Here is a 25,642-nt window from a genome sequence, read left to right as displayed (position 1 = left end):
GATATAGTAAGCCGTAATGGCATTTGACACCGGTAAGCCTACTGAACTTTTCGTAACTGTGTAATCTTTAAGGGGTTACTCGAGCTATTTCCGATATCGGAAAGCGTCAGCCATGACGCACTGCTACAAGTCACTATCAAATAATAAATGTAATACTGTTTAGTATTTGTTGAAGAAGGTAGCAGTGCGAACCTAAAACTACGTACATAGGTGGTACGTATGTAATGCAATGTAGGACAAGTTTCAAGCTTACATAGAGCTTGCATGTATGATATTTTCTAAGAATTTTCATTCGTCCAAGATAATTGCTATCAGTGTCTTGGGTCACGATAAATTTCATTTTGTTGCCTATATTTAATTTCAATGGCACTATTGATCGAGAAATTTCGATCCACAGTCGAAACCCAACGCCTAGCTCTTGGGTCAATACGGTAATAACAGTTATGAAATAGATTACTGATTGGATAATAGCAAATTGCACATACATTCAAGCTGTCCATAGTTTGTTGTCGGACCACTTTTGTCCTGCTATGTGGCTGTCAAGCTTCGCCGTTCTTGACGTTCCTTCCATACAGTTAGCGTATAGACGCTGAACAAGGCAAGGACCGCTTACATAGACAGTGTTCTCCGCCTCGGAAACAGCCAAGACCCGATCCTCGGACTCAAAATATTCTACTTTAGAAAGGATGATGCACAGATGTTTCTGTATCTGGCAAATAGCCGTTGTAACTTAGCGGTGGTGAGTAACTGACTATTTCGTCCATGGTGCTATTAGCGTCGATGCTTTTACGACCTATACAACTACAATATAACGAGCTGACGAGCGGCTCGTCTATGACAATGAGCCGTTACTGCAAACAGGTGTTATATCGTCGACGGTTTTTTTGCTTAGCGTCCTTGTCGATCTAGGTAAGATTTCTTCAAGTCGGCCAGTTGTGTTCACCGGGACAAAGTGGTTTTGCCTAACGGCTGCTCTTCACGCTTCTACCTCCGTCACTACAACTAGTAGTATCGAAAATTCACTTTCGGCCGGTTACACTATTTTCCGCTCTCCCGTCCAGGCGAGGGCAAGTCAAACGTTGACTGTTTTCAGTCTCTGGTCGAATCCTTCGACGAATCGAGAGTTACTTGCTAGACAATGTTCATTTCATCAAGAATTTATGGCCGGCGATGCATCTTAGCAGCAGTAGACGACGGGTGAAGGAAGGAAGGAAGGAAGGACGACGGCGATGAAAGCAACAACACTAGCAATTCAAGTACAGCAAACGGCTGAACGATGAGTATATAAGTGGTAACTTTTGCTCGTCGGACAACCCGCAACAGAACGAGGGTCTTGCAAGACTGTCAAAAAGCGTCTACGCACGAATCAACGGAAGCGGCCAATATACAGAAGTTACTGTTCTTCGCGCGAACAACATGATTGACACGATGTTACCTATTAATTGATCAACTTGATTTCGGCATAGAGAGAAATTTACGCAGTCCAATAGCTCGAATGTGTTATTTGTCAGAAGTCCAAAATTAGTAAGGCACAATAAAGCTCTCGGTGGTTAGCTCAGGTGTGGAGGTTTCATTCCGTGCGGTGAGAAAAGCTTGTTCTCTAAATAATCTAGCGTTTTTGGCTAGGTCGTATACCGTATTTGTAGTAGCAGAGTAGAAGAACATGTAACGGTTAAAAGTATGATAGTTTCCGAAACGCGTCTTTCTAAACTCTAATAGCATCAAAAGGTGGAAGTTCCGCTATAGGCGGTGAATTGAGCGAGCTACGACAAAAGCTTGAATATGCCGTTCGCGATGATCGGGGCCGATTAAATTCCCCTGTTTAAATTAGTCGCTTTCCGATAGACATGTAAGAGGCTAGAGATAAGTTGCTTTAACCAACTGCACGATCGAGAAGCACAGTACGAAGAGCAATGTACAGTTGCTTCGCTTAAGTTGTTTGCCTGTTTTGACAGTCGGAGGCCTCGAAGGACGCGCTAGACGCTAGTCAGTAGATATTAACTGATTCTTCTATGCAGCCGTAGAACTTATTATTAATTATCTGTCTGAATACGGCGACGAACGATATGTACCCGATCGAGACGCGAACAGATATCGTTGTGTTGTTCCCGGTGACGGCTGCGGTTTTGGCTACATTTTTGCTCGATCATTCGCACCCTGCTGGACTGAGAGTTTAGTTATGCACTGGACAATTAATGAGTCCATTGACGTTACAAAAACGTCACACGTACTTAAAACACGATTTCAATCAGTTACTTTCTATGAATCGTTCCTAGTTTCGCCTGCGTAGATCACTGGCAATTACGCCGATGCAGTACTTAGTCACCCAGTTATCTTCGACAGGAATATATGTAACGTATTTGCTTGCTGCTATAATGATCAGTCGTCTGTAGGGGCTCCTGCGTCGGCGTGATCGGTAGCTGTCGATGGGAAAGACTTGTTGTTGCCAAGGGTCATGTTGTACAACTGCTAGCTCTTTATCACTAGGCTTCTCAAAGTATCTGAGACGCGCTCGTTTCAAGGCTAACTAGCATATCGGCAACGGTATCAGTGAACATTGATGACAAGATTGCCTCAAGAGGGAATCACGGTAACCAATCCAGCTATGTGACTGACGCCGTAGCGGTTAATAGTATCGTCGGATAGGGCCACAAGCAATGAGATGAAAAGTAACGGGGATAGACTGATTTAATACCAAACAGTAAAGCCTCGACTACGTAATGGCACTGGCTTTTTTCCGAAGATCAACTATTGTGGAAATGCTATCAATGCCCAGGAAATTCCCCGGAGATGGCGGATGCTATTTTTCCTTCGTTAAGTTCGGTTTGGCATGGTAGAGAATCTGCAAAGTAGAACAACGTCGAATAACAACATTTGCCGAATGAGTTCAACTTTTATATATCAGCGCGCCAAGTTCACCGTAATCAAATTCACAACCTCGCACTATCACAGTCACTTCGTAACAGATCCGCAATCATCAGAGGGGCTTGTAGGCCAATAGCACGGTAGAAGGATAGAAGTTAGACATGACAGCCAGACAAATTAATGAAATCAGCATTTGTCGCGACAGAACGGCACCACCAGAACTCGTTATCAGCTGGCGTAAACCAATGTGTCCATTGCAAGTTATCTGTAAGCTTCGAGACAGCAGGTCACCTTGTGGAACTATATGAGCGGGACACGCGCCGAATGCTTACAGCAGGCAAGATACAGAAACAGCGTAAGTACCCAGGGTAACTGTGGCGTCAGGGGGACTACTGACTGCAGGCAGCTCAAGTAAGAATTTGTTGAGCGGATGCGAGTACTGTTTGCTCGAAAACGATTGTTTCCGTTAATGAGCTGCTGTTACCGCTCTCGCTGAGGTCGTGAGCGCCGTGTCGTCGTGCACCGAATCATGTGGCGGCGTACTACCCGACGGGTCTTGTTGGCGCCAGCCAATCCGCTCCTATCGCTGGACAGCGGCTGAGTATAGTATGTGCTCTCTTGCTGCAGATTGTCTCTTGCCTGGCGCAGTGTTCCGTAGCCGGCACATCCGCACTTGTGCCGTTAGCCGTCGTGCAGGGTTTGCGGGGGTGCCACTCGTGTAGTACCGGTGTACGCTTTACAGCCGAGCCAGCAGCAGCAGCCGCTACATTCAACACGGTACGCTGATGCAGGCGTCCGCCAGAATGGCGGCAACTCTCCGGTATCTTTCGTTTAGCTCGACGAGTCATATATACAGAAACGAAATCATTCGCCGCTACTACTGCTAGTACGACTCCGCTCGATAGAAGCAGGCCCGAACACCGCCGTATATAAAGCTCTAAGCTGTCCATGCCTATGTAGTCCGTAGCCTGCTACCGCAGCAGACCCGTAGACAGTCAAGTCCAGAGGCTACTCCGCCCTCGAAGGCGTCATAGAGTCTGGAGCGCATCGATCTGGCCGATGGCCCGCCGCTAGTCAACGGAACGCCGCCCAACGCAGAGTCGCACAACTTCGCCTTTTGCTGGCAACGGCCACGCGAAAAGACCCAGGCCCTTTCACGAGAGGCTCCACAGGCCCCGCACGAAATCCCGCCAAAGCAAGACAGCTACACTAAACCATTACGAAGCTGTATAACGGTTTGGTTGCTAGTAGTACTAAAATACTGAAAAGAACTTGCGCATTGCCCGATGAGAAAGTAGGGATAACATGGACAGGGAAACCGGGCCATAACGTTCTCGTCATGCTCGTTTTCCGGACTGCCCCTGGCGTTTCTGTCTATTTGCCCCAAGGTTAGTAGGCCTACGGGAAAGCCCCATTTGCCTTACTGTTCTTAGGAGAGACTTAGTATCGCCATAGGGTACAGATTAAGTCAGCAAGCGAGCAGAACAGAACGACCAAGGGAAAAATGGCCGGCCAGCTCATTACAGCTGTACTCGGTCAAAAGCCTTACTTCACCGAGCCAGCGGCGTTCTTAACACCCGCTAACCAAACTATTGCTTGCTCAAGCACTCACATTGCGTTCGGAGTCTGTCCGTCAGTCAATTATATTTAACACTCAGGGACCACACGACATCGGTTATTCAGCTAGCGTGGAAGCCGGCCTTTCGGTCTGCCCTGGTGCAGGGGGTTTCAAACGACTGACCACATGGCAAGCAGACGTCGGGTCGCCGGAGGTATAATGACAAAAGCGTACGGATGAGCTAATGTCTGGATCATACGTTCCCTCTATGTTTCTTTTCGTTCATATCTGTCGCTTGTTTACTCGCAGTGTCCGACCTCCGAATAAGTAAGCGTTAAAGCCTCGATGAACACGGTCATTTATTCCTTCTTTCAGTCGTGTACTCATGATAATGCAGTTGATGCTTGTGACGGCGATAATTATTTACACTTATTCCTTTTACATGTAATGAGATGCGACAGGAAAAAGGAGAAGGGAGAAGAAAATTATTATCATATCTCTGTATAAGTACAGAAATAAAGATGCGCCTGAATTTTTGTCTTCGAATCGTTTCGACGTAACCCAGTAGACATGAACGAACTAATCTCCACTCAAACTGGGCCATTATAGAACTTTTTTTTATTGAACAACACATAAGTTTGAGCTGCACTGTATACTATTTAAAAACTTGTGAACAGTTCAGTAAGTTCACGATACTTCTAATCAGTGCGTTCTATTCTGTTCCAACGCAGCGTAGTTCCGCTGTCGCTTATTACAGAAACGATTTTAAGTATATTGTTATACAAGCACTATTAAGGGAAAGGAAATAAAGCGTTATATATTACGTTTGCTATTTTCTACACATTAGGTGAGTCTGAAGTGAGCTTTCCCGCCTAGCGGCAGTGACTACATACCTCAGAAGGGACGTCGAAAAAGCTTCGTGTCTTAACGCCATTTGATAAATCCGTTTGTATAATAGTAAATCCCAGTAAGATAATTTTGTTGGAAGTCCTTAATTTTATAGAATGTCCGACAGAAGGCCACAGTCATCATATATTTACTATCTGTCTTGTTATGGCGCCTTTACACACCGTCGAATAACAGGACTAAAAATGCATGAACGCAAAACGGCGACCGATCGGCCAGTGGTGATGTCAAAGGCCTAATAGAAGATAAAGGACCTTTAGAGTCGGAGGTTTGTCACAAATTTAGATTCGTCTACTTCAATGCCAGCATTAAATAACACGACGAAGAAATAAAATTTCACCACATTATGCATATAGAGTATGTAAAATGTTTAGGTAAACTGCTCGTTGTCACCAGTAGGTCATGAAAGAGACGGACGTAAATCTACATTCTAAAAACTCAACTTACGTATGCAATTTTTAGAGTGTTTTCGAACATGGTTAGGTTAGGTTAGGTTAGGTTAGGTTAGCGTAATAGGTAATTACGCTAGCAGGTGATGACACCGTCTCATCATAGAATACTTGAATATACCGCAACATTACCCAAAAAATATGTATGCATATATATAATTCTAAATCGAATTTATATACCCGCTCTGATACACTGCCGGCTCGTGCATGTTCTGTGCAAAATTTGTCAAGTTACGGTCAACAATAGGGGCATAGAGAAAGCTAATATAATGATGGTAACCTCGAAATGCGGCACTGGTTGCGTCCACTTTAGTATTAGCGGTACATATGTATACTTTGTCCCATCGAAGGTTTGGCGATAAGCAATCAGTTTGTTAAGCTTACATTGGGACATAGGTATGACATGGCTCCACGTTTTGATAATCTCTTTAAAAACGTGTTCGTTTTGATCATTTGTTAGTATAAAATTTTATAATTTGGAGGTATTTTTTTTTTTTTTTTTTAAATAAATACGCTCGATAAAGGTACAATGTTTAGCAGGCCACAAGTTTCTTCTGACGTTCACTTCTCTGCTGTTAGAAGTGAATCTTATATAATATAAACTTATTAAGTCATGTGATCTCTCACCTTCTTCGACGAACGTGCCCGAACGAGAAAAAAAAATGAAGTGATCTTGTACAGCCGATAGCGGACATTGTTTGCGGTACGACTTGGACGCATCGTCGCTATAAGTACGTCTACAGCGTTAGCTCGAGCTAGAAAAAAAAAAACCCTGCCCGTACAAATGTATTAGATACGTAGAATTCTAACGAAATGCAAAAGTAATGTTTTGGACTTTGTGGGCTGCTGAAAATAGCGAATATAATTATCTGATACGATATCCTGAGAGTGTTTGTGTGTGTTTAGCCTGTATAGTAATTTGTTCATTTATTCAGGCAGAATGCAGTCGTCAGAAATGCGTAGACAATAGAATTATAGAGGAAGTGAAAGGGTCATTTTCGAAGCATAACTAGGTTTTCAAACGCTCGTCTATAAAATGTTAACAAGTTACGAACGGAATTCATGAAGCAATTGTACGTGTAAAGGGTGTAAAATTCGATTAAACCTATTTGACGGCTCGATAATTACTCATGGAGTAGATCAATATATTTTGATGCTTTTTTAGATACGCTACCCCGGTATTGACGCGCAGGGATGCACAGCAGTTGGTCAGGCTCAAAAAAATGAACAAAATAAAGATCTATGAACGAAATTTCACTACCCTATCAATGTGAGCACAGATGCGCTCTGACTGATGAATCGAGTGAAAAATCAGACATTCTAATATACGTCTGCTATTTTTATTAAAACGAAATTTTACGCTGATAAATTGCAATTTACGTTAAGCAAGTCATTCTTGTTGTCTCTAGCGGATTACATACGAAAGACAATAAAGATTTTCTGGTAATACCTCCGTAAGTGTGCCGACCGTGGTGAGCCTTATGAGCTCCATTGCTGACTGAGGTTTCTGTGTGTTCTCAGTCGACAGCATACTTGACCACCCAATGATAAATTGCGGAACGGTAAAAATCGACCTTAATCGAAATTAAGACGAGACCCACAGCGTTGCGTAACCCAATCGATACACAATGAGGAGTGTATTACTGTCCCGCGTTTGTTGTATAATACACTTCAAACTCCTTAGAAGACATCTCTTTTAAAAACACTATTTATACTTAGATGAATTTTATCATTGTGCCAACATGCGACGGTTACCGTAAAGGAATCTCAAGTTCCTGTTGTCCTGATCATTGACCTAGTTGTTCATCAATTAGGTAACGTAATCTTGCCTGACGCTTGATGAGAATCGAACCCTAATTACATCTATCGAGCGTAATGCACCACTTAGCATCGAGCACCGCCATTTTTACAGGGAGCTACACCAACAACATCTTACGGTATCGACGGTAGCGTTTTACTGGTTTATTTGAAACCCTTCTTCATTTTCGCCAATGACACAGCAGGTCAGTGGAACAAACAACCTGGCCAAGTACCGATTGGTATGGTTCGGATGTCCATAGACATTCCAGATTATCTTCAAGGGACTGCAGCAGCCGTGTCTCGGTGGACGCTATTATCTCGCCCATCAACCGGTTCTGGCTTTTTCGTTTAAGCCGGAGAAGCACGAAGGACGCAACAGAGAAGTTAATAGCCAAAACTACAACTGGTATTTGTACTACTACAACTCGCCACCGTTAACGTTAGCTCTATTCAATGATGGGCGGTTTGTTTGTTGTTTACTAAATACCTCTTTAGTTTGTACACTTTCTCGACGATTGCCGATCCCTTGTGAGTCTCTATCTTTCTCATGCGCTTTTGTAGCTTGGCTGTGTGACTAACTTTAAGTTATTGTGACACTGATGGGCTCTCGCTTCAACTGTGACAACTTGAATAGAAATTTAGGGACACACCTATCGTTACACGGGTATGTCATACGGGCAGTAACGCAAATTTTAGACGCTATAAAATAGAAGCTATTCATTCCTACGAGGGCTGAAAACTATCCTTATTTACCCCTTTTCCAACTCGTCATCACCGTCACAAATGTCTTAACCTACACTATCTATTAAGTAAGAGTTTCTACTCGTGGCGACTATATTTGCTGGCAGTGATAACTAATGGTAAGCAACGCTATACGTAAAAAAGGACGCCGTACTCTTCTAGGCTAAAACGATTTAGTCGGCAAGCGAATGATCTGAATGAAGGGATGTTACTTCGGCGAGTTTTGAGTGTATCATCATGTAGGAAAGTAACAAGTCGACGGCCTATTGAAAGGATCGCCTATAGATAAACGTGCGCCTTCCGTAGAGCTGCCGGGCCGCTGGCAGCGAGCAGGTAAGAGGGGTTGCTCGTTTGAGATATGTAGGCGTTTATCTAGTGAGCGCAATTTGTCACCTATATAATGATCGCAGACCATGTTTCAGCCACTCTTAACTAAGCCATTTTAACGTAGGCAGATGATTGTGGAAGGCAGAGTCCCCTCAACGTTGCGGTGCCTCTCCACAGTACGCCATTCGAACACGTAATGTCTGTCTGTTCTCGTCGTGGGCGATACGTGATGGCAATAAGTTAATATGAAGCTTATCTGTGTGTATTGATTTAATGCAATGTTGTACGGTAGCCAGCCAGAACAGGTGATTAATCTGCTCTTTGGCACCCACTCAAAAGCGTCGTCAATTCCGATCGTCAGTGATTCGTAATAGTATATTTATAACATAATAATACATTTGCCTGTGTAAATCATCAAGGAGTTCATCAGAAAAATGTGTTGTTGCACAGGGACGTTGTCAGCACCGTCGTAGCTTGAATTTTTAACAGCGGGAAATATGTTGCTGTTTCGACAGGTATCAGCGCACATATGTAATAACGTGTATCACTAATAATTATTGTACGATGCAACAACGTCAGTTCTTAACGATAAGTTCATATACCTGAGAGAAGTCGAGGTAAACAATCGAAGTTTATTATTGGTGCTGTTATTATCCACTGTTTTACGTAAAGTAAATGATATAGTAGATTAAATCGAATCCATTATAATACGTAAGTACGTACTGAAGATAACTATCCAGAGCTGTAACGAGATTAGCCTAGCATCTATGAACAACGCAGTCAATTCTTCGTCGTCCTAAGCGTCTTCGTATCTTTAGCACACGAACATACGGCTGTCGGTAAGGAAAATAGGCCTCTTAGCCTGTTGCATACGCGCTTCCAACAAAAACCGCACCTAGTATACCAACGATCGGTCGACGACGCTGAACATCGTCACCTACGATCATAATAAGCACAGACGAGCGAAGGCAAGCGGCGCGAAAGGGAGCGATACGGCATCCACACAGTTACAACTTGCCGTTGCCGCTAACTACAGTAGAGTTGTAGACTGGCTCAATTCCACTTCCCTTGGCTCAGCTTCACTTTGTCGGCGTACGACGATAGTGGCACGACCGTTGTCTTACCAGCCCCGCCAACTGGTCGACGATTATCACGGCTGTGACGGAGCAGCGACCGCTGCATGCGACCCAGTGACGACGGCGACAGTGATGGTGACGTTTGTCATCAGCAAACGCCAATCGTATGGACTATTGAGGAAAAAAACAGCTGCGGAGATAGTGCGCCAACCGCTCAGCGACCGCTAATGATACAACGACCGGCGCATACAGAGAGAAAGGACCAAGTGTCCACCTAGTATCATCTGCGACGGCCAAAAAATCCTATCCGTCCATACCCGCTACTATCTAATTGCTGATCATTCACAGACGAGCTGCTGAACTACTTTGGCGCGGCGAGCCTTCGGGAGGTCATGCGATTCGAGAGGCGCACATATAATATGAGAAAAAAACTGTGAATTGTAGAACCGATTCGTAGATGAGCGTCAACCTGGCTCAAACTGTATTGTAGGGAACGGCTGTCAGCAGTAGCAGTAGCAGTAGCAGTAGCAGCGGCGGCGGCGGCGCCTGGCTGGCGTCAAGTTTCGTCGTCGGCTATTAGAGTTAAAGGAAGCTTTTGGCGTCGAATCGTAATCGGAACTCGAATAAGTAATAAGGATAAGCCTGCTCGTAAACAACGACCCCCTGTCTATAGGGGTGCAATGCCGATTGTGGACAGTGTGCCTATCTATTATGTATAGTCACGATCAGGAACGTGAACAATAAACATCTGCTAGCTCGGACGCGGCTCGAGTAAAAAAAACTCTAGCCGCTAGCCTATAGGTTGTCACTTGGCCCTTCACATTAAACACACATGTGCTACTTTCGAGCAAAGTCATTGAATATACGGAATGCGCTTTAACTTTAAATCGGAATGGGCAAAGGCGGACGCATGTACTTGGGGGTGAAATGTCAAACTTATTATATCAGCCTCATGTTTACTAGATGCAAAAGTACTATTAATGCCGGGCTGTTCATGAATGACGTCCGCCAATAGAGTAGTTCGCTAGTTAATATATTATTGTAACAAAGCCAACTACTCTTTAGAGCAATTCTAATTCTGTTTAGTCCTATCTTGTAGCGGCAAAACCTTTACTGGCCATCTACAGGCTGCTCTAAACTTCTCCAAAGGCCCTATGGAGCACCGTTGTTTCACATTACTCCTAACAGTTAAAAGAAATCCTATGCTAAATTACACTTAAAAGCGTATGTATGTATGTATGTACGTCCGAAGAACGTACCTTCAATTGAGAAAATGAGAATGTGCGTGCGTAGAGAAGAGTTTGCATTTTCACGTTTATTAATCTAATTCGATTCGGAGTCTAATAGAAGAGGACGTAAATTTCCGTGTTTGGTATTTCAGCTTCAATGATGATTACTTCATTGGTCAAGAATTAGTTACAAACGTCCCATAACGGGTTGGGTATATTAGCATCTGGGTCTAGGGAAGGCTATTCTCATTCACTCGTGGTACTTGCTAACCGCTAATGGGAACTGCAGAATGCTGAGGAAAGCTTCTATTGTATAGCGATGATGTAACACTGTCGTTCGACACAATCAAGCACCATAGGCAAGTTTGAGCTTTATTTAGCTCGGTTGTTCGAAATAGCGATGATTAAATGTAGCGTACAATTTGTACTGATGAAAAAAATTCTGACCAAGGCTCTGACTTTACCGCCATCTTGAGATACTATCCCTACGATTCCAATGGGACGTTTTCATGTGATTCTATTCCGAAGCTAAGCGAACAAGCGCTAAATAATACTTATTATTGAGCTTACTACAAGTAGTCGTATGTAATCGATAAATTAAATATACAATTTATGAGAGAATAAACTTTCGTGTAGAAACGCATACGTTTGCTTTCTCGAATGAGGCAATAACTTCGACTCACTTCTATGATCCTTTCAACTAAATTCTCCTCGTCCTAAATTTCAATTTCTAAGCGTATATCGGCTCCTCATTACCACCTCCATTAGTACAAATGTTTTGTGTACTGAAATTTACCACCCTAAAGGATTGGCACCATGTTTCGGATTACTCAGCGGTATCTGTATAAATACGTCTTTTTCGAAGAGCTTACACTCACCTTATTGATAGTCATTATGATGCACTATGCTATTGCCGTGTTGTACAATTATGGCGGTAAAAATTGACGTCTGCGAAACGCGTAGTGATCAATATCTCTTAGACGGAGGATGATTTGATGAAACTCTTCGGAGCCGCAACGTTGTCAAGGCTACGGATTAGAAAATACCGGAAACGATGGAAACCTGATAGCATTGTGCCACTTCCACCAAGTGTTGTTTTCCAGTGGCCAGACAATGGCCCTGTCCGTTCGCTCTCGAAAGCGAGAGAAGAAGATATTCCCTAAAGAAGTATGAACAAAAATCTGTACACGAAATTTGATTTTTTTTGCCGAAAGAAAACTCCAACTGTAGTCTTCACCCTTTCTCGATGGGGTTCCTCTGATATCATTCCCAGTCTGTTTGGTTCGCGCCCTTTTAAAATTCAAACTACAGCAACAGTCTGTTAGACGATTTTTCAACTGTTGGAGAGCTCTTCCTGTTGCGCGCAGCTATCTATGCTATCTATACGCCACTGCGCCCGATAGCCTCGATTGTTTCTATGGAGGGGAGATAGGAAAGCGGCATGCACCTGTTCCCTGATCTAAAATCACACGAGAGCGGAAGCCGCCTTATACAATCCACGGACCAAACAGGTTTGCTATCCTCCAAAACTACGGCTAGTGGTACTTTCACACCACTGGCGAACAGCTGGTAACATGCACAACACTTCATACCACTTAAATAGGTGACGATACTGTTCCTCTCTTATAGGAAACAAACCTTGCAAAGCATGTGTATGTTGTCCGCTAGATCAACAGTTGTTGAAGGTACAATTGCTTACGGAAACGTACGCGTGCGCTAGACAAGAATAAACGATCGCTAGCACAGTTTCCTGCGCGGTTCGTAGCAAACTTCACAAACAGAACTATTATTCGTATTGTTGCTACAGACTCGCACGCTAGAGATGGCCTTAGTATATCCTTCTGCTCCGCTCACTTTCGACTGCAGCCATTGTAGAAAGGGTGCGGAGTAGGCTTGCTGACGGCTGCAAAAACCACATAGGGATACATGGATACGCTTGGAGCGCGTTAGGGTGTATGTGTTCGTTGGCCACGATCCTCACTCAACCCGATGAGAGGACCCACGGCCTCGGTGAATCATCGCTGGCTGGCCCAGTAGATTGAGCGGCCATTGAAGGACCAAACGCTACGCGTGAGAGCAGTCCAGGCGCCTAGGGAAAGGGTAGCCGGTGTAGCCGTCGAACTGTCAGCGCCATTGCGTGCACGAAATCACAGAAAATCAACACTCGAATGCTGCTAGAAAGGAAAACAGGCAAATGTACCTGTAGCGGAGACATGTCACCTGTTAGTTCCAGAAAAAAGGCTATTCGAATAAATCCGCAAGGCCCGATGTTTGACCATAATCACAATGGTCAGTAGTGGCATTACAATTCCTGCTCCGCACTAACAAAGCATCCAAGAACAGCATACTGCTGTTGAGAACGACTGGTAAGCTTTGTATGTATCTATCGAAGAGCCATTGTTTTTGTCACCATTAAGGAGAGACGAAGTACCACAGAATCCAAAAGATGTATTTTTTAAGGTTGTTTGTAAAGGCGGAACGATACTTTGACGGAAAGATGGTAACCAATTTTTAAACTGTGTCAGCAATGACGCCTTGATGAATTAGGCCACTGAATAAATATATACAATATAGCAGGACTGCGCTGCTATACTTATGCGTCACGTATGTTGTAGCTGAGCTCGGGCAGAAAGCGCAGTTTTCTAATTTATTTATTTTTTTTTAATAGAAAAATATCTACGTGATACATTGTCATTGTATGAAACTACATAAACAGATGGTAAATCCGTCATAAACTAACTCACACCGCTGCCTATCGTACATTACAGCATCGTAACGTAACTTTCATTGTTACTATATTAGGACTAGCAAAACAACTCGAACAAAATAACACAATTAACTTTTTTATTACTTGTGTTTAAGATTACCGTCTTTACGTTTGTAAATCCACAAGGCTCTCATTGTATTCAACAATACCATCCCAGCAAACGTTGTTCTCAGTAAACGCGCAACTTTTCTTGTGTTCTACTTTCCCATAGGCTACTTAAGGAATTCAAATTACATGGGAGCTGTCGCTGCACTACATTCGAAAAATGGTCCTTCTTTTTTCTACCCTCCCCCAACCCCTTCCACGTTGCTGCTCCGGATGGAAAGTCCATGGTCTTCAGTGGCGTGTTTTCGGCCCTAATGTATTTGCGTTGTTAAGTCTACGTCGACAGTGGAGTTACACACACGGGCGCTGTGCCAACATCCCCATCTACGGCACCCTCATACGAGTCGTTTCAGAACCCTCCCCATGAGCCCAATGGGTTATGCTATGTCGTTGCAAGGGTCACCACGACGTACATGACTTTGTCGCAGTTGTATAAGGTAATACATATATAGGGCAGTGCATTTGGTATCGAGTAAAGTTTATCAACTGTTCGTCATAGGGAGCATCCTTTCACTCACTATTTCTGAAAATGAAAGAACAAACTTATCATGGTGAAAAACAGTTCAGCCGCCTTCACAAATCTGAGCAAAGGTCTTTGCCTTTTCAGCCATTTTGAGCATTTTCCTTTTTGGAACTTCTAAAGCTGTGATCAGTACAAAATTTGATTCCGCGCTAACGTATTTGGGCGATATAATTTTATCAAAATTATTACTTACCAATGTCATTTCACACACAGTTGTACTAAAGAAGTGAAGAAGTATACTTTGAAATTAACTAGTGGGGGGTTTATGTCCCGAATCGAAACTGTAATCCCGGTGGATGGTAGTTATATTTAAATAAGTATAACTGCTAGGAATGGTACTTCTAATACATGTAAAACATATCATTAAAATTACTGCTTTTTTTCATTAGGTACTATCTCAACAATACGTTCAAAAGTAGGAGTCCGGATTTAGAAACCCCATTCTAAGGCTGGGTGTGCTTCAAAGGTGCGGATCACACTAAGTACATAGGGCTGAGAGCAGCCTTCTTCCTCGGTGGAGTATAAGGTACCTTTATACTTTTAAGGAAAAGTCGTCATACGATTTTTCAAAAAACTACATAAAATTAAAAAACATTTTCCACGATCATTTTTACGCACATTTCATGCTCAGCTAACGATTACGATTCAATTAACCGTCATTAACGTTACCGTTTGGGTAATTCAGTCTAGAATCAGAAAGCGATCGATGCCTCCGATCTAAGCAAAAAAATAATATCTCATTCAGGGCTATTAAGTGATTCCTGAGTACGCTTAAGAGTGCGGCGAAACAGGCTCTTTGTGGTAATGCAGATTACCAGACAGAGTAACAGCAGTGAAAGATTATTAGACGGTATCAGTTGTCATAGAATAGCATTGGCTATATATAAATTAACGATCTTTTTTTATCAGTCGATTGGTTTCTGTCGTTTAGCACGCTATTAGCTAGGTGTAGATATCTGCCTTTGCAAATGAAAGTGGGCCTTTCAATTGAGATGAGTCGGAAACATAACATATACGAAAGAATAAACATACAATGACCGCTATGCGGAATTGGATCCCTTCTGCCCACAACGTTCTCATAGAGGTATGACATTTTGTGTTTGGATGGTACAAAGTTACCGTTGTCATTTATTACACTTATTTTCCATATTGAGTTTATTTACTATGTGTTTAAAGCATGTATGCTGGAGTAATGTAACTTTCATTTCGGCTCATAATAGATTCCTGTACTAAGCTTCAGATTAGTTATTTTAATTAACAACCCGACTCCCTTTCTGGTTATGGCTCTGTAATGGGTGCTTTTTCTAAACATTAGATAATAATATAGTACTTAAAATGTTACGAACACCAATTGAGCTCTCCTCTTCAGTTTCCAGTTAAAGTTCAAAAAGGTATGTAACTTAATTTCAGCCTTTTAGACAACACTAAGCTGTCTATTGTTCGAAACCTTAAAGCATGGACCATATGTCACTCCAGCAATTTTCATACACGCCTATGGTCGCACCCTAGCGAGGAGCTATCCTATCTATAGCAAGTTGTGCATGTCAAATGTCATTTGCTCTAAAGCACAATAGCTGTGCATCTTCGGCCCTTTTGCGCTTATTATAGATAGAAAATCTTCAGAGACCATTCTGCGGGGACTGTAGATAGTACATCCGGTTGACAGAGGCCTGGTTTCCAATTAAACACTTATCAGCATTACGGATCGAGTACTGAACTGTCAATTTTGTCAAAAATAAGTACTTTTCCCAATGGCGCTTTATTTGAAATTCGTTTAGACTTCAAAATATTGAGACTAGTGTCTACATGAAATAATGCCGTTGACCTAAAAAAATAAGTTTATTTTCGTATTTATTCCTCAAGCTAATTTTATGACTATTCATCATCGCCGCTGCGCTAACCGCCTTCAATTTCTGCACTTTTCTGACGAAGACCGAAAATGGCTGAGTTATAGCGGACGATTAAGTAAACTCGAAATTAGAACCCTGATCAGACACCCACTACGACAGATAGTTCCTCCTGTAGGGTTATCCCGAAGGTGGTAATTGCTGGTAACGCAAGAGACTGCATAGGGTGTATTGCTCTTGGCCGAATGAACACCGATGAGTATAAGCTACATCTGTTCGCACAACAATAGATCAACCAGACGGGTTCAGTCTAGTTGTATTAAACTAGTTGGCAGATCTATTCTTCCTAGACGTCACGCTATCAGGCACACAAACGGAACCTGCCCACGATATTGTGCCTGCTGCGAGGAAAGCTGCGCTGACCGATATAGTTCGCCATTTGCTAACCACATAGTGACTTACTTCTGCCTAGACAGCAAAAGATCATAAAGGGTCGCTGAGTTACGGGCAAATCGACCGTTTAAGCCATTATAGACAATGAGTAGAGTAGTTGGGACATAGATGTACGACAAAAGCTTGTTCAGAGTTGTTCAACAGCTTTTTATTAGAGCTATTTGTGTTAAATTGAGTCCTGGCCTGGCTGTAAGTTTAAGCACACAGCTATGGAACGAAGGTTCAATGGCCAGTTTTCCGGTGAGTTTACGAATACACCAGTTTGACGATGATGACTTATGCCACTGCTGTTACATTATAACACAGAGATGAAGCCTTAATAATATGTTCCAATGGCAGAACTTGGCAGCCTGTCCAACTGAGAATAATAATGCCAAATTGACCAGTAACGATATTGTGCGTGTTTCTCATCACGGTTTCCTGTCACGTCAAAAAAACTACGCTTAGTTGATCAGAGGCCTCAATTGTGTCGGGTTTTCGACAATCTTTCGTAGATAAATTGACCACCATCCATAAAGTTCATAGTAAATAAATGTCGTCAGCGCATAAATGGCAGTCAGAAGCATCAAATAATCCGATACGTGCAAAAATAGTACTAGACCCTTTCGTGAGAGCCGAGCGGTTTTAGCGAAACAGCTGAGTGAATGAGTTATCCCACCACAGCCAATGGCGATGTTTTAAGCAGATCAGTTTAGTCGTAACGATATTTTACAAGTTTTTGTCCTGTTAAGGTATTATTTCAATATACAGCTAACCTTTTTTTCAATAGGACGAAAGTTTTCCATTATGAATGAACAGTCGACTAGGACGTTGTTAGCGGTCGCAGTAATATCAAGTATAGACCTTATTGTGCCCATTTGACGGGAACGAAATGTGCATCGACTATGGCGCAAAATTTAAACTAATCGATTAACAAAAAGGATCTGGCAAACATAGCCTGGAGGTCGTTCACCGCGATATTTCATAGAAGCCACATGACCCCCATGAACCCTGCTTATCCTACATACATTTCGATATCTGTGAGTATGTCTGTTTTCGTTGTTGATGAGGGCACCATCTTCGATGCTTTCGGTAAACGTTAAAAGAAGCTTGATGACAATATATACGATATAAGCTCTGCGAACAGATGCAGCGACACCAACAGCAAGTGCGGAAAATTATCTTTAACACTCGTCAGTCGTAGTCGTGTCCTGATATTTCAATCGTCAACTAGGCAGATCATCTCGGAACGTTCCGGGTCGCAAGCCGAAAATTGTTTATAGCATAATATTCAGATACCGGCTGCTTTTTCCCGCTATGAAGAATCGCAAATCACTAGAACGGTAGGAGTGGTTGTCGCCGTCGTCGTACGATTCCTATTTCTGACATGTCAGAAACGCTCTATAAGCATTTTCGTATTATGACATAGCTAAAGGTAATAGTCTACCTGAAATAATAACAGCAAAATTAAACGAACACAGAATGGTACGTAGATGTTGTAAGTTAATACATAACAGACCTTAGAAACTCACGAATAATTACCATGGCAATACTGAATCGTATCTCTAGAGTGCATGGGACGCTAACGGCAGAAATCATAATACAGAAGCACAGTACGATGTTTTTCAGGGGAGAGGATCTGACCCATACGGATGGGTCTATCCAAAATAGTGCACTAGGCTTGTTAGCTCCAAATGAATAAGAAAAAAACACGTAGTCTAGGAACCCTAGACTCTTGGCTGACATAGATATACACTCAGTGTTTCTTCTCTATCGCCGAAAGCCTCGCCAATCAATAGGCGCTCTCCAAGACATGGCTGTCATCAGTAAATTTTGCCATCTGTCGAAGCAATCGTGGTTCATGCAGAGCAATATGGAGACATTTTTCTATAGCGTGCATGTATACAGATGATTAAGTCTAAATCTTCAAAATGTTACCATTACGATAAAGTTGTTTCCACTTAGTAATGAATTAGATGATTAAGCCGATACCGTCAGCACGCCTCATCAGCTGAGGCGTTTCAACAATAGGTCATATTTTCTATTTCAAATTCAAAAAAAAAAAAAAAAATGCTAGGGGACGGTAACGCTGGTGATCCAAACGACCCAGAATTTCACAGGCCAATCAAGAGACTAAGCAATGCTAATTCTATTGAGACGTATGAGGTTGAGCAAAAACGAAATTTCAGACAAATCGTTGCGAGCACAATAGACGCAGACGTCGTTGTCGAAGTCATTACTGCGAAGACCCTCTCCAGCAACTAGATCCGGTACTGCAAATAAGCGATACGTAAAAAACGTTCCAGCGACGTGTAGATCTATTTTGCCAAATACTCAACACTAAAAACTGTGCAAATGACTAAAGGGATAGATATCAGAAGCTGTGAATAATTTGTTCTTTAATTCCGATCCAAGATAACTAACTGTAAATGGCATTTAGAAAATACCCTACTTCGTAGATTTAAATGACAGCAAGTATCATCACAATGTGCGGGTCATCGGCATCCGTCGCTTACGAAAAGGTTATGTTATTTATGACAATGTCGTAGGACTTTGTGAAAATGACATGTACATCGGCCTGGCGCCGTTGACAAAAATGCTGCGGGCACAGACGACAGCTGCGCTACGTTCTATTCACAGTGAAGATCAGATCACCACTGAAGAGGTTGAAGTAGTTGAAGCTAGCTGATTGTTGTCGCAACATTTGACGCCACAATAAACACTATAATTGGCATAGCGATTAAGGCCAGCACAGCGGATCGATCATCTGTACAGGCAATAAGCCCAGACAAATTGTGTACAGTCTCAATACGTTTCTGATTATGCTAAGGAAGGTGAAGATTTACACAACGACACCGCAAAGGGGGATCCGAGCACGAACTCTATAGACTGCGTCAATGGCAACAAAAAACCAAGAAGCCGTACGACTCATCGGCCCGAATTAGTAAAGCCATAAATATAAGAACTGAAACTTCTCTGGGTCGGCCTCCAAATGGGCAGCCTCGAAAACGCGATATTTATATCTACTGATGATTTGAATAATGAGCATAACTTTCCAGGAAAGCGCACATTACCTGTATTAGAACTTGGAACATTGTCTATCTATTATTATTATATTGGCGTATGACTTTAATAACTAACCTAATCTATTTGCAAATATCGCCGCACCATATACTAATATCCATCGCGTAGGAGTTAACAGTATATATGAGAAAATCGATGCCAGGTGCATTGTGCAGAGGCTTCTGCTTGTGCGGTAATAGCCTTGCCTTTTCAATTGTTTTCTAATAAATAGGAACTTCGTCGTGTGTACAGAATCGGCGGGGATGGTTAGCTCTCAAAAAACCTTCAAGCATCTTATGAGATACAACACCCAAAACAGTGTTTTATGTATGTGCAAAAGCTGTATTGTAGATGTCGATCTGTATGATAGAGGGGCTATACTACTCTACAAATTATAAGATGCTGTCATAAAATCATCGGCTTGATCAATGATGTAGTCAGCTTTCAAGAAGTTCCCGTAATGACCCTTTGTGCCATTAATAAATGCCCAATACTGACTGCCTTTGGAAAACTCTCAGGCTGCATGTTATGTCCTTCATTACTTTTGATTGACAGAAGAGCAGGAAATAAATCTGACGCGTGGACATATTTCTGCTGTTCGCGATCAAAATCATCTTAGTGATTAACGTATAATCTGAAGACTTTTCGGACCGTTGTTCTACTTGGCTTGTAATGCTTCTGAAACTGCTCTGCGGCAAACACGAAAATACCTACCTCGACCTTCAGCTTTCTCTTCTTCTATCTTAGCTCAAGAACTAAACCATGAAAAAAAAAAATAATTATCATCAAGAACTCGAGGAAAAGGATAATCAGTAGACTTATAATGTACGAATCTATTTACCGAGTATATCAAAGTAACAGACAACAACTTTTTCAAAGTTGCCAGGCTCTAAATATCTGTACAAGCGACGAAGCATAATTTTGTCTATGAAGCATAGAATGTAAATCACATACATGCATATATAAGTATACGCGCTTGATTATCGTTGTTTGTGACGAATATCTACCAACAGCAAGGAACTATATCCAACTTTAGTTCCTACTAACTATTTCAGCGAGTACCTCTTTCTAAGCACTGTGTTCTTATATACCCCGTATAGATCACCATCATCCACCAGATACCTATCTTATTATCAATTCAGTACATTAATATGTATCATGTTTTATCTGTGTACATAATATTAGCGCGGGTCCTCGAACTTTGTCGCTGCATCTTGCCCACTAAGCAGCACCGTCGCTAGCCGTCTATGGCTCTCATAGATTGCCGTTAGTACTATGATCGTGGATTTGCTTTGTCGCTATACAGAAAGTGACTCATCGGCCCTGTAGACACCGAACGACACGCCAGACGTCGCTGGCATGAACGGACCATTTGCCATTTAAAGCCAGCAAGAGGTTGATTAAAACAAACTAAACGAATCATCGAACGCTTCTCAGTCTCCATTCTTCTATTCCTATATTCAAGTCGCTTTTGTTTATTCTTAGTATTGCTCTGAAGATTGCTTATCCTAATAGGTGATGCAGCTTCTAGAGGGAGCGCAGGTGCCGTCGAAGGCCCAGGTAGCTAACCGAAGGCTCCGAGCCAGACAGACAACATGGAGTCGCTGCTTCGCCGGTGCGGTACTCGATAACCTTTTTCCGACAGGAAATAACGTCAGGAGCAGAAGCTGTGGTAGACGCAAACGAACAATTTGGATAGAACGAAATTAGATATTACTAGCACAACGACTCTTAGCAGCAATGTTACACTCGTTCCTGTCGCCACAACTTGATCAAAATGGGGGAACACAAATGGGAGGTATGGAAGTGGAGAGAAAGGCGCCCCTCATTGGCTGCCAGCAGAACATAAAAAAGGAGACACGTTTGAGTACGGTTTACTTACGGCAGAAAATAAATGCAAACGCAAGTTAAATTGGCGAGGTTTTTAACTAATTAGCTTAGTCCGCATGTTTAAGTCATGCAGATGATGTTGAGCTGCTATGATTTGTGAGTTAAAGTCGATAGTCGATCAAACTAAAAAATTGCTTAAATAACTTATTTGTATGTCGATTTATCTCTGATACCTCCTAAATGTACGGCCGTAAAACGCCCATCGCCGAATGTAGCAGCTAGACATCGTGAAGCTCACACTAACGATATCAGTCTGTGTAGTTAGCTCATAGCATGACTGCAGCTGATGTCATCTAGTAGTTGACAGCCGTTTGTCTATTTGGGTTTATAATATGCCTTAATGACTATCCAATAGGCTGAACTAGCATATTTCTAAAACTAGATGTAGTCAAATATATACGGGAAGCTATAATAGATTGTTTCCGTGTCTCAAAGGTACGCTTATCCCGATTAGAGTAATCACAAGTCGGTGTTTTCGTTCGACTGATAGCATCTGCCTATAACAAAAGCAGCTATCTATATCGATTGTTCAAGAATACACGGGTATTGTTCAACAAGATAATTTGCTTTGGTTTTTTTTTTGCTTTGTAGCATTCTTCTGGATAATAACTTCGACTTAAAGCAACTCATGTTTTCAGTTGCTTTTTTTAATAGTAAGTTCGTCAGAAGTGCGCTTATATCTTTAGCGGTTTAAACGGTGCCTTGTCGCTTAGGCCTATAGACGGCATAATAGCATCGATTTCCTGGCCTTTCGTATGTATACTCGTGCGACATGAAAAATCAGCGGAGAGGCATACATACGTTTTGTGTACATTGGCCAGTAGTTGGAATGGTCTTCGGTGACAAAAACTGCATTTTAATGCGCTCGCTTCAAACAATTTTTGCAGTACAGTCCAGCTACTGCATCGACTACGACCGGCAAATATATAGATTTAACTTATCACTCATCCTAACATTGAGAACTTCATAAAGTTGTTTCTGTGCAACTAATACCTAAACGTGCCAAATAACACCGATCATACATGTGAGTTTGTTTTGAAATCTGCCGGCCCCATGTCTATAAACAATGCGTATATTTCAGAATCAACAGACCGCTATAATAATATACTGTATAGAAATCAGCTCCTTTGACAACGAGGTATTCGATGTATCATCGCCTGTTTGCGACCCATTGACGCCAATGACGAGAGACCCATGATAGTAATGTCACCCTATAGCTATAGAAGTCGTTAACACGCATCGTGAAATGCCTAGTAAAAATTTGTCGGACAAACTTAGTGAATATAGGACATTGTTATATATATTTCTGTAGTTAGTTATATTTGTATATTTATCGACTTTTGACAGCGGTTTATTGTCACGTTATGCGGGCGGTGCGGAGTGTATCGCTTATCTTAGTAAACAGGACTAACCGCTCCGGTCCCTGTACGTAGTACTGAAAATTTACTACTAGATCAAATAAAGGTGTAGGCCAAATCCAAGAAGAAAAAATATTGTCCCTAATAAAGGGAACTGAGCCATAGATCTCGTTGTTTTTCTTTCAACTTAGCTCGCTCAAAAAATTGTTTTGCGTGCGCAACAAAACTACAACGCTTGAGTTCAAGTAAAGACATCCGCTATGCAATTCCGTTTCGAAATTGGCTAAATAACTTTCAAAATATCGAAGTGTTATTTTTTCGAGCAGTGAAATAGATATCTGATAGGCCAAAACCTCACTTACGAACGCATTAGATCTACCCCTGATTTGTTGTCTCTACGGCATAAGTTTTGAACTTATCTCTAAATAGACTTTATCTCAAGTCTCAGTTCTCTTATTTTTAGGAGATCTAGAATCCTCGTTCCGAGCTCGATTCCGATATCGGACACGTAGTATTTCTTTCTGACTCCACTAATAGAGTATTATGACAGATGCCTGAGCTCATCGCCAGTTGACGCTAACTTATCTAGAATGCTGTTTTTATGCGAACTATTAGGCCACAGCTGGTGCTTAGAGTCACTGTTTACGACAATTAGAGTAAGTAAAAGTAAAATGTGCTACAGGCAGACTGCCCAATAACTAACGTTACTTGATAATAACGTAAACATTCTGCCAGCTTCTGTAGAGTTACATGTGGTAATATATAGTACATACAAATAAACTTATACTGAGATACGAGCAAGACCGATAAGAATAGATCTTGTGTTTGTGCTATATCGGTGCAAGTGATGTCGATAATCATTGTTAGGCCTTTGTTTCTTAATATTTGTCCTGTTTTCTTTGTATTCTTAATATTGTCCTATTGTTTCCAACTGGATTCCAGTTTCTTAATACATCCTTCAAAGTAACTAGGTTAGAAAAAAAAAAAAAGTAAGTATTCACTTTGTTCCTTAAATTCGGGACTTAATTTAGGTTTAAAGGTCAGATAACCTCCATTCAGCTTAGGATCAGCATACGTTGGATTAGACGAGTAAGCGAAAAACAAGGACAGAATAGATGGAACTTAGAGAGTGCAAACTCAGGTGCATAATGAGCTCGTTGGAACGATTGCCCAAATGAAGAATGAAGTTCCTTTAAAAAGTAGGTCAAAAATGCTAGTGTATAGCTGTCCGATATGACCCTATTTATTTGCTTTTCACCAACAAACAGTAAGGTCTCGTAAAACCTTCTATTTACGAGATATATTAATGATACTACAGATGCTGTATGCTATGGACACACACTGATGTCCTTCTGACAACGTTTAGTTTGGTAAAGAGTAACAGGTTCGTCTGAAAAGGCAGTCGGCTGAGCTTGGAGTGATCTATACACGCACACACATCCCGGATCTAAGCTTAATCCTACACAGGATTTGTTTCCACTTCCATAAAGCGCATGTTTGCTCACAGTAACATCTAGTACTATGATATGAATATGATCACCAATCAGTAATATCAGGCTAGTGCCACTACCATGCATTAGTGCGTTTCGGTACTATTGCTGTCATTGCTCCTCACCATAGTTTCGTTGTCCTTGTAAAAATACAAGATGTTGTCCTGAACGTTCCTGAGAAAACACCTGTAAGTTGGCTTCGTTCTCGGGCGAGCTCGAACTACAGGTGATGTCTTCGAAACAGAAGCTGGTCGAAGGACCGGTCGTTGAGCCGTGTAGAGTTTTACCTACGTAGAACCGATTGCAAAAGCCTAACTGTTCCTACCCACTTGTCCTAACGCAGAGAGACAGCCTCGGCTGGGCAGGAGCCTTCTGTGCTTTTCGAGACTTTTGGCCGGGCTGCGTTAATTCTGAGACTTTGTTACCGAATTCTCCGATTGGCAGTTGTAGGGTAGTAGCCAACGGAAGGACCACCACTGTATTGTCAACACGACAACTATTTCTAGCGTGTGAAGATCATCTCTCGATAGAAATTTGCGTCATCATCATAAATTTTTCACGTAACAGTTCCAGATTAACGACATTCACACACAATGAACTCTCAGCTCGTTAAAAGCTTGGCGTTTGCCTGAATGGCAAACTTCGATGAAAATTGACTGAAACACGGCACGAATGTATAATAATTGAACATACATAGACTATCGCCGATTCACTATTTTTCTTCACATGACAGATCAATAAATTAAAATTGGCGCAACTTCTAAGCTTAGATGATGGCGCCGATCAACTCAAGATTTTCACAATGACTCCGTAACAGTTAGCTTGACGAAATCGCCTGTGCCCGAGTACACGGGATCCCAGTATCAATCACCTAGACACGTTTTCGGGGACCATGATGCCGACCTAAATTTTAATAGTAGCTTCCGTCTTTCTCGATCAAATGATTTACTACCAAAGCACATAGTCTACACTACATCCATATTGGTTGACTTCTTAAACTGGTTCGTGCTACCCCGTTGCTGCCGGTGACGCCCGACTGAGCCGAGGTACTCGTACGTCCTCGCAGATGCCTCTGTCTGTCGTCATTGGTAGTGCTTATTTTGCTACGGACTGATGCCTCGTGTCGTTTGTAATGGCTAAGGGCTGAATTGCAGCGACGCTTTCGGTAACGCGATACAGTCAAGTGGCTATTCAGCCAACCCTCATAGAACAAACG

The 25,642-nt window shown here is 42.1% G+C and overlaps 1 protein-coding gene and 1 long non-coding RNA gene across 11 annotated transcripts in view; one reads left to right on the top strand and one right to left on the bottom strand.

The window, feature by feature from the left end:
• Positions 1-25,642, bottom strand: part of LOC111243077 (stress-activated protein kinase JNK-like) — a 39,816-nt gene that overhangs the window by 8,384 nt on the left and 5,790 nt on the right. The window contains exons 1-3 of one of the 8 annotated variants that reach the window (XM_086976772.1): positions 12,590-12,748; positions 11,830-12,110; positions 6,406-6,550 (exon numbers count right to left, since the gene is read on the bottom strand). The exons of 4 other annotated variants lie outside the window; for them this stretch is intronic. In XM_086976772.1, coding sequence (XP_086832898.1) covers positions 6,406-6,498 — 93 coding nt within the window. In that variant the 5' untranslated portion in view covers positions 6,499-6,550; positions 11,830-12,110; positions 12,590-12,748. Of the gene's footprint in view, positions 1-6,405; positions 6,551-11,829; positions 12,519-12,589; positions 12,749-24,551; positions 25,634-25,642 lie in introns of those variants that run through there. 3 more of the 8 variants (XM_086976773.1, XM_022788138.2, XM_086976774.1) reach the window with 3 other exon arrangements.
• LOC147758266 (uncharacterized) lies at positions 8,764-21,877 on the top strand. 3 transcript variants are annotated; one of them, XR_015318568.1, is made up of 3 exons: positions 8,764-9,161; positions 13,930-14,260; positions 14,736-21,877. It is a non-coding gene; the product is annotated as an uncharacterized LOC147758266 (long non-coding RNA). The 3 variants fall into 3 exon arrangements; XR_015318566.1 differs by lacking the exon at positions 8,764-9,161 and adding an exon at positions 12,947-13,317; XR_015318567.1 differs by lacking the exon at positions 8,764-9,161 and adding an exon at positions 12,947-13,326.

This window comes from Varroa destructor, unplaced genomic scaffold, assembly GCF_002443255.2.
Source record: "Varroa destructor unplaced genomic scaffold, Vdes_3.0 BEIS01000001.1, whole genome shotgun sequence".
Taxonomy (NCBI): domain Eukaryota; kingdom Metazoa; phylum Arthropoda; class Arachnida; order Mesostigmata; family Varroidae; genus Varroa; species Varroa destructor.
The sequence above is the reverse complement of the archived record's forward strand: the minus strand, read 5'-3'. Positions and strand labels throughout refer to the sequence as shown.